This window comes from Ochotona curzoniae, unplaced genomic scaffold, assembly GCF_017591425.1.
Source record: "Ochotona curzoniae isolate NIBS_2020 unplaced genomic scaffold, NIBS_Ocur_1.0 contig_2688, whole genome shotgun sequence".
In the NCBI taxonomy this organism is placed as follows: Eukaryota; Metazoa; Chordata; class Mammalia; order Lagomorpha; family Ochotonidae; genus Ochotona; species Ochotona curzoniae.
Window position 1 is genome coordinate 9,165,303 of NW_024465553.1, and position 9,898 is coordinate 9,175,200.

At 40.4% G+C, this 9,898-nt stretch overlaps 1 protein-coding gene across 2 annotated transcripts; it reads right to left on the reverse strand.

Moving 5' to 3' along the window:
• Positions 1–535: 535 nt before the first annotated feature.
• On the reverse strand, positions 536–9,664 carry GPR65 (G protein-coupled receptor 65). Of its 2 annotated transcripts, none has more exons than XM_040975204.1 (2): positions 9,594–9,664; positions 536–2,202 (listed from the first exon to the last, which is right to left on the reverse strand). In XM_040975204.1, exon 2 carries the CDS (start codon positions 1,762–1,764, stop codon positions 754–756), a length of 1,011 nt encoding a protein of 336 aa, XP_040831138.1. In that variant the 5' UTR covers positions 1,765–2,202; positions 9,594–9,664; the 3' UTR covers positions 536–753. The 2 variants fall into 2 exon arrangements, with proteins under 2 accessions (XP_040831138.1, XP_040831139.1); XM_040975205.1 differs by having other exon boundaries at positions 536–3,058.
• Positions 9,665–9,898: the final 234 nt, after the last annotated feature.

Here is a 9,898-nt window from a genome sequence, read left to right on the forward strand (position 1 = left end):
TCTCTGGCACATCAGCAGGAAGCTGGATCAAAAGTAGAGAGCTGGAACTCATCAATGCCTATATGAGATGCTGGCACTGCGGGTGGAGACTTAACCTACTACGCAACCACGCTGGTCCTAACGGTATTTTCAACCATGTCATAATCGGCTATACATTAAGGGAGAGTCCAAGTCTAGAGAATATTACTTTTACTTTACATGGGTATCTTACAGGCTCAACGATTAGGTTTCAGAACTGATACAAACTTCTTGCAGCTTCATGAGATCACTCCTACAGTGACTCTTCTATTCAACTCGAAACCTAGTATGTGGAATGGGTTTAACAGATAGTTACTAATGAGTGAGAACTCTAACAGCAGTATTTAGTAGTCGAGGTTGTTGAAGACAGGTCCATAGGACTGGAAGAAGTGATGGCTCAGAGACTAAAAGCCAATAAAGTGAGAAAATCCCCCCAACTGTACACAAAAGTCATTGCAGCAAAGGTTAATAATTCTAATTTCGCAATGATTTCATTAACAGCCACAACTCCGAGTCATTAGGAAAATATCAAATTTTATTTTCTACTTCTCATTTAATAAGAGGGTGAGAGCGTACAACATGCTTCTAAAAATATCCCCACTGGATAAATTCTATTAAAATATTCACTCAGATCACTTAATTTGCTCCCCTGTTAGACTTCCTTTCCAAAACATCGTCTTGATGAAATAATGTCATGTACCTTAAAGCAAAAAAAGAAAAAAAAAATCCTGTATTCTATTCCAAGACGTCTAATTCTACAGTATCTTTTGTAGATACAGAAAGTATGCGTTTACTTTGCTTTTGTGACTTAGTCCCCTTCCCCACACAGAATTTCAATAGATTCCACATATCGGATCGCCCTGTCTCAGTCACGAAACAGTACAGAATTGGATCAGCCACACAATTTAAGCTTGTTAATGCAACCGTGATTCTATACATCGTGTAAGTCCGCTTCCCAGAGTTCTGGTTACTGAGGTTCACATCACGTTCTAAAATGCAGCGGATCAGCACCATCACATGAAAGGGGGTAAAGCACAGGAAAAAAGTCAACGTGATACTAACAAGCAGCTTGACAATGACCCTCTTTTCCCTGTTTTCCGTGGCTTGGTTCTGTCGCACGGCCTGATAGACTTTCTGGTTGCAGATAATTATGGTGGCCAAGGGTATGACATAGCCTGTACATGTCCTAAACAAGTTGAGATCTATTTGCCATTTCTCCAGAGGGTATTTGTCATAGCACAAAGTGAAATTCAACTGGTTGCCATCGCAATACTCAACCGCTGTTTCGTCTTCCCACAGAATTACAGCATTGAACATGGTTTCCAATACCCAAATAGACAGACTGACCATGAATGCAAATCTTCTTGTCCTTAGAAAAGCAAAGCGCAAAGGGTAGACAACTGCTAAATACCGATCCACCGCGATGCAGGTGAGGAATGCGGTGCTGCTGTAGAAGTTTAGGTACATAAAGAAAGCACTGCCTTTGCACAAGGCGGGAGAGAGAGTCCAGTCATCTTTATTCCAAGTGTAATTAATCCAGAGAGGGAGAGTTAAGGTATAGAGCAAATCTGAGAGTGATAAGCTGAAGAGGTAAATTCCTAGTTCATTCTTTTTCTTTGCTTGAAGAAAGGACACACAAAGAGATCCAACATTGGCGGGGACACTGACTACAATCACGAAGATGTAAACGATTGGGAACAAATAGTGCTCGAGGTCATGCTGTTCTGCAATGCAGGTGGTGTTCATTTTTCCTTTTTCAGGTGGAAATTATGTTCTTAGAAGATAAGCAGGAATGTAGGTCTTGTCTCCAACACTGAATTCTTTTCACTAAGAATGTTTCTCCAATTTGCCTTTGTTTCTGGGAGTTCTAGTTAAATGAACATGGCTTTTTTTTTTAAAGGGGAGATGTAGATCAGTTTTCACGGAGAAGTTGGAATCCAGACTCGGGGCAGTTGGCTGGAAAGGTCAGCTGAAGTGAAAGGACAGAAGCCCATGTATGTGGGCCTGTTCAGACAACACGGGCAAGAATTCTCAAAGGTCAACTGAGAGATCTGTTTTGCGCTGGTGGAGCGTTGTCCTCAATTTAATTTTCTTCATGAATCTCACAGGAGATTGGTTTGAAGATGAGTACATAATGCTTAATTTTCATAGATGCCTTTTTTCAAAAAAAAATTGCCTTTGTTTCTGCAATGAAATATGAACCAGAGCAGTTTAGATGTCTAAAAGATAAATAATTTCATTGAAGTCATACTTTCGAGAGAATCTAATTTACTGAGGATATTTTGTCTGTCTGAAATAAGAATCATCCAACAGTGTTATAGAGAATTACATTTCTCAGTGGAAATTTAAGAATTCAAAGCTGAAGTTAAAAAGCCTTATTAGCAGCTGAAGTTAGAAAAATCAGTCATTTGTTTTTGATCAGTAAATGTTGCAGGTGATAAACTGTATGGTTATAGTTCTAAATTTTATATATTATCTATGGATAAAGTACTTTCAAAGTCACCTTATTAACCAAGCAAATATTGTCATGAGAAACATAGTTTAGTTGCAGAACTAAAAAAAAAAAACCAAACCAGTAGTTTGATAAAATGCAGTCTATCATGAGGAAATTGTGTCTCTATTTGCTTCCTATGCTCTTAATCTTCTTACTAATTTTTTTTTCTTCCTTTGTGAGCTAACACACTTGATCTTTCTTCTACTTTTAGACAAGGGAGCATTCTAGCTCTCCGTTCTGGCTACAGTCTTGTGGTCATCAAGTCCCACCTTTCCGATGGTTTATTCAGGCAGTTTTTCTTTAAAGTTAAGATGCCTTAGACTCACAGAGGAGCCTCCCTTTTTCCGACACGTCTGTGGTCGGGAGGCTCTTGCTGCTTTAGGTGTTTTTACCTGCTGGAAACCTTTGTGATGGAGACAACCTGCAAAGCATCAAAACCACTTCCTTCCACGGGTTGATGAGTCCTAAGCGCCTGCTGTCAGAAGGCACAGGCTTTTGCCAGGAGCACAAACTGCAGCCAGAATACCTATTAGGGTGTATCTCAACCTTAAAACAAAACCTCATGAAATCTAGTTTGATGACACTTAACACATGAATAAAATGTGAAAAAAACAAGCTTTTGAATCAATCACTAGGGAAACTTCCATGGAAGAAAAAAAAAATTATTATAGAGCTGCTATGCCCTGGGTATACAGGAAGCATTTGATGCTCTGGTGGCACAAACCTCTGATGGCCACTGTATTAGAAGAATTAGTCACAAGGCTTGGGAGCATGCAAGAAGGGACTGTGGTCATGCCACCCGTGTTTGCAATCCAGAAACCTCTACCCTGAGGGAAGCAGACTACTAGAATAGTAGTAATAAGCACAGCATAATCCACAGACACTCTCAGACAACACTGAAAAGCTGGCAAATTTCCTGCTTTAATTTGGTTTCTGGGAGGAATTGCAGTGACACATCCTTTTCTGAGTATTCATGGTCTGCTGGCAGGAACACACTTGGAAATAGGGTACGAATCTATACTGCTCATTTGGTGGCACAAACATCTGGCCACCTTACAGGCTCAACTTCACTGGTTATCAGAGAAGTGCGAAGTAAAACCACAATAAGACACCACTGCATATCTAGAAGAATAAATAACGTGAAAAAAAGTTATTAAGACTATCAAGTGTTATTGACGATGTAAAACCTGGACCACAATTTGGGCTGGTCTTTTGGCATGATGGGTATAGCCTTTGCTTGCCGTGATGGCATCGCATATGGGTGCAGTTCATATCCAGGCTGCTCTGATGCTGATCCAGTCACTTACTTAGGGCCTGGGAGAAGTAGTGAAATATCCCCAAGTACCTGGGCACCTGCGCCCTATGCGGGAGGCCTGGATGAAGCTTCCGGCTTCAGCTCAGCACAGTGCTGCAGGTTGTTGTGGCTAACTTGGGAGTGCACCAGCAGATGGAAGATTTCTCCATCTTTCCCTGGCTCTAGAAACTCTGTCTTTCAAAAATAAATACATCTTTCCTAAAAAAACAAACACCCTAGGACCTGGCTCAATGGCTCACTGGCTAAATCCTCACCTTCCATCCACCATGATCCCATTTGGGTGCATGACCTGGCTGCTCCACTTGCCTTGTTGCCTGAAATAGAGGACGATCCAAATCCTTGTGACCTTACACCAATGTGGGAGACTCAGAAAAAGCTCCTGGCTTCTGACTTCAGATAAGCTCAGCTCCAGCCATTGCCACTACTTGGGGAGTGAACCAGTGGATGGAAGATCTTTCTCTCTGTCTCCTGTTCTGTATGTAAATCTGCTTTTCCAATAAAAAAAAATAATAAAATAAATATTTAAAAAAACACCTAAACCATTATGGGATGTTGACTAGAAAATTGTTTGGGACTTTATTCACCAAATCATTAAATAATTTTACATCTAGGTACATGCTTAATGCAAATTCATATGCATGTTTGCTAAATAATACATAGCCGAGTCATTATGTTTGGGAGATACTCTTTGTTGTATCTCCCAACTGCTGTTCCCACATTATCAGTAGATAAGTAAATTGCAGTTTATTGACACATTGAAATGTATGTATTAGCAGCTGTGAACAAATTATTACTGTGCAACCAAATGGGTGAAGCTCACAAACAGAATTAGTTAAAACAAACAAACAAACAAAAACAAAAGTGGAGCCAGCACTATAGTTCACTGGCTAAAATCCTTAGAAAGATCGGGATCCCATATAGGCGCTGATTGTGTCCCAACTATTCCACTTCCCTTCCAACTCCCTGCATGTGGCCTGGAAAAAGCAGTAAAGGATGGCACAAATCCATGAGACCCTGCATCTATGTGGGAGACATGAAAGAGGCTCCAGGGTTCAGGCTTCTGGCTCCTGGCTTCAGATCTACTCAGCTCTAACCAATATGGCCACTTTGGGAATGAACCAGCAGATGAAAAATTGTGCTGTCTCTTCTTCTCTCTCTAAATCTGTCTTTCCAATAAACATTAATAATAAATTTTTTAAAAAGCAGGAAAGGGTGTATGCTCTCTCACAAGAACAAGAGAGTCAGTTGTGGAAGGAGTGGGCATGGCGGTTACCTTTGAAGAAGTGCTGGCTCATGCCGAGAAACGGCATTAAGGGTGGTTCTGAGATCTTACTAATTTTCTCTGTGGTTTGTGCTGGTCCCATGAGCTCAGTTTGTAAAAAATGTATGAAACTGTATACTTATGATACGTGCAACTTTTTGCATGTTCACTGCATTGCACTCAAAAAGTGGATTCCAGTCCGCTGCACATACTGGCAGTGCGGGAACAAGGGCAGTAGGCTGGCCCGGTGAGGGTTATTGCAGGTCGCTCCGAGTAGGCTACAACTCACACTGGTTTGCATGGGGTCCAAGTGTGCCATGGGCAGGATCGGACTTGACTGCAATGCCCATTGGTTTTCAGAGAAGACAGAGCTGGACACAGAATTGACCAAGCAATTGCAACTAACAATGTGCGCCTAGGCCAACTTGGGTGACAGATGTGCTGGACCCTGTATTGGAATGCACACACAAGAAGCAGATCTGGGATCACCTCAGATGAAGTTTCTTTGGGAATCCCCCCAACTGAACCACTGGACTCAAAACTCCAACCATGGAGGATATTGAAGGTTCCATGGTCTGACCGTGGAGTGTGTGTCAGAGCTGGGCCTCCTCAGTGGCTTCAACATAGCAGTGGACTGCATTTCAAAAAACACATGGAGGATATGGCAGTACACTGGAGCCTGCAGAGGACACTTGGTACCATGACAGAGAATGAAGATCAGAACAAATCGATCAACTACTCCAGACAAGAGTTGGCAAACAAAACCCAGGCAAGCAGAGACTCTATGGTGGACTATGTCAGCCAGTGGAGTCTGGAGAGATTTCATTGTGATTAGAGTGGAATGCTTGGCAACAATATAGAACTATCAAAAACACTTGAGCAGGATCCTCGGAGCATGCTCCACATTGGGGACCCTGGAATGGTTGGGAGGCTGGGTATGGCTTTTCCCCTTATCTCTCTGTTTCCTCCAGATACGGGAAAGAAAGAAGAGAATGTGAAAACAATGGTTTCAACCACTATCCTTTAGCCCTTGACCCTTCGTACCCCAATCAAATACGTAAAAATTATCAAAAATAAAGTTTATACAATTTTGAAAAAGTGGATTCCAAAATTTATATAATGTAAATTATTTTGACAAATGAACTACTTATTTCATTTGCAAATGGAGCATATTTGCCTTTTTATGCAATGATACAATTTTACTTCTTATTTATAAAAAAAAAGTGTTGTGAAACAAAATAATGTATGAATAATCATTGAAATAGTTATGGGAAATAAATACGTTGAAGATAAAGATTACTGAATGAAAAGAAATCCTAGACCTCTAGGAGTAAAGACAAATTCTCTTTAAACAAGGCTTTCTTCAACCTAAGCATCACAGTTCCATCAACAGAATTATAACAAGTGTAAGTTTATTCACATGTGTCCACACAGACACATTAAGGAAAATAAGCCACTCTATTTTAAAGTGAATAGAAATGAGAGAGAACCAGATCAGTAAAAGCCATAACATAAAATAACTGTTTAGGTTGTAGATTTAAAGAAGTAAAAGAAGCGAATTGAAAATATAAGAGCAAAGACTATAACAAATGACTAGGCATACATATTTTTTTAAGAGTTTGCCCTGGGGCCAGGTATAGCAGCTTGTTGGCTAAAGTCTTTGCCTTGCACATCAGGATCCCTTATGGGCACGGGTTCTAATCCTGGCAGCCCCTCTTCCCATCCAGCTCTCTGCTTGTAGCCTGGGAAAGTAGTTGAGCATGGCCAAAACCTTGGGATCCTGCACCTGCATGATAAACCTGGAAGATGCTCCAGGCTCCTGACTTCAGATCAGTTTAGTTCTGGCCATTGCAGCCGCTTGGGGAGTGAATCAGCAGATGGAAGATCTTCCTCTCTGTTGCTCCTCCTCTCTGTATATCTGACTTTCCAATAAAAATAAAATAAATCTTAAAAATAGTTTGGCCGGAAATTAAGATGCTATTTGGGATATTCCTGTCTTAGATATATCGCAGTGGCTGGATTTGAGTCTTGCTCCAATTCCACTTCCAGCTCCCTGTCATACAGACTCTGATGGGCTGCAAGTATGACTCCAATGGCTGTGTCTCTGTCGCCCACACGAGAGAGCTAGACTAAGTGCATTACTCCTGACTTTTGTCTGGCACAACCTAGGGCCTCTTGACCTTTTGGGGAGTGAAGTCAACAGATAGGAATTCTGTTTTCCTCTTTGTCTCTCCAACAAATAAAAATGTATAAAAGAATGGTAACAGGTGTTATAAAATATAGTCATTTAAATTTAAAAATAGGTGTTAACCAATTGCTTAGGTTAGATTTGATTAGATCTAATTGGAGAGCTGATTATTAATTGTAAGATAGAAGTAAACCCAAGTTATCGCAGTGCTAAAGATATGAAAATACTAGAGATCGTCTACGGCCATACCACCCTGAACGCGCCCGATCTCGTCTGATCTTGGAAAATACTAGAGACCTGGACAACAAAGCGCAAAGGTCAGCATATGTGTCATTGGAGTTCCATGAAGCTTGAAAAGAGAGAATAGGAAAGAGGAAATATTGTGAAGATAATGGATAAGAATTTTCTACAACTGATGAAGGACATGAAATCCTCCTATTTATGAAGTCTAGAAACTACCAAATAGGATTAAAAACGAACAAATAAAATCTGTACTTAGACACATTGTGACCAACATGTAGACCACTAAAGGTAAGAAAAAATGTGCCAGAAAGAAAACATGGATTACTGTAGAGTACTCCATGTCAATAGCAATAACAGAAAGCAGAGGAGGGACTGATATTCCCAAAATGTTTAGAAAACATTTTAAGGAGCATAGCAAAAATTAGGTCTTTTCCAGATTATCCCACTGGAAAAATTTATCCCCAAAATCCTTATGAAAGAAATTTCTAAAGTATTTGATTGGACAAAACAAAGTGAGACTTGTATAAGACACGAAGTGCCTAAAGGATTCTTTATGTTACTTTGGGTGACTCTGCCGGAGGTACATGACATCTACTACACAACTTACACATCTGGAGGAGAACACCTGAATCCTGAAAACAACCTCCTTGGAGAGCAAGACCAAGCATGGGAGGAGAGGAGGTGATGGGCAGAGGCCAGGACCTGCACTCACGTCTGTGTTAACACACGTGTGCACGTGCACACACACATCTCTTTTTTAAAAGGTAAGATGGAAAACGTTATTTTTATTTACCCATTTCTCAGTTGAAACATTTCGTGCCTTGAGTAATCCCCAGCTGCACACAAGATGACTTAATGAAACAGATACTGTGTCTCTTTTCTGTTGGGTAGCAGAGACAGAACAGTGGGTTATGGTTACGAGCGTGGGTCCTGAGGACAGTTTAAGGCCTCTAACAGCTTTCGGGTGTCTCCACTTCTCTCATGCTCCACTTTCCACATGAGTAAGTTAATACCCACTTTCTACTGTGCTGTGAAAATTAAATGTGATGATACATAAAGTGAGGTACCTATCACACTGTAAGTTCTTGCTAGATACTATCTGATGGCATTGGTTCTGAGCCTTATCAGTGGTCCTCTTTGTGCTGTCCCCTGCGTTTTCCTGGAAAGATGCCAGCTTGGCTTCCCGCCAGGCAGAGCTCAGGAGAGAAGCCAGGGGGTCTCGGCGCAGGGAGGCTCAGGATTCCCACTTGATCTTAGCCAAATGGCCTGGGAAGGTTAACAGCACCATTTCTGCAGGAACTCTTCGCGCATCATACTGAACACTGCAGACTACGCCGGTAAAATTTGTTTGCCAGTATATATAATGTCTATGATTCATGTATCTTTTCAGGTATTTCTAAAGTGACTTTAATCAAATTTTGACAGAACTGTTTTTAGAGCCAGTACTGAGAAATGTGCACGAGGGACAGTCTACAGATTTGGACTCTTAACTAGCTCTACAAATAGCACAAATCACTGACAACAGCAACTAAAAGTGAAATTCTTTCCTGTAACATTACAAGAAATGTTTGCTTTCATTTAATAGCTTAATAGTTACTTACTAAGATTCCACTCTGTGCAGGAACTATGATGATCATTGACTGTCTAATCAAATTTTCAGTGTTAAGTATCAGTGATTTCCTAAATTCACATCGTTTCTGAAAAGACTACAGCTAGACCACTGTACAGATGAAGAAATGGGCTAGATAGCTCTACCATCTCTCTAGATGGTAGGTTTCTTCCCCAAAACATAGTTTGTTAACACATTTCTGGGAAAAGAAATGGAATAAGAATACACCCCCTTTTGTACATCCATGGTTTAACCTAACCAGCTCTAAATTTAAGTTTTGACATCCTTTTATCATGGCTCAAAGTAGAGGAAACCACATGTCTTCCTCATTTCTCTCATGACGCTTTAAGTTAGCACATTTATCCAGCTCAAACTAGATAAAACTTAATGAATATTGCTGACATTCCTATCGTTGAATATATATTATTATAACTTGAAATGTTTTATTTTTAATATTCCACTTACCCATGCTTCTTGGGGGTGATGATTTGGTTGATTGAAGAACCTGATAAATCTGTGTACGTGGAGAACAGAAACCAAGACTGTTGAGAGAACAGGAAATTACACTCATATTTCTTCATAAGCCAATGAGGAAGCAGCGTCTTGATGTGAGGAACATGCATTTTCCAGGCTTGAATAAAACAAGCCTCAAATATTTTAAAACCATGCTTTTCATTTCTCATTGATGGTAGTGCAATTTTTTTGTAATTCACTTTTCTCTTTGCTTCTTAGTTATAAAGGAATCCTTTCATTTGTATACTTAGCAGGAC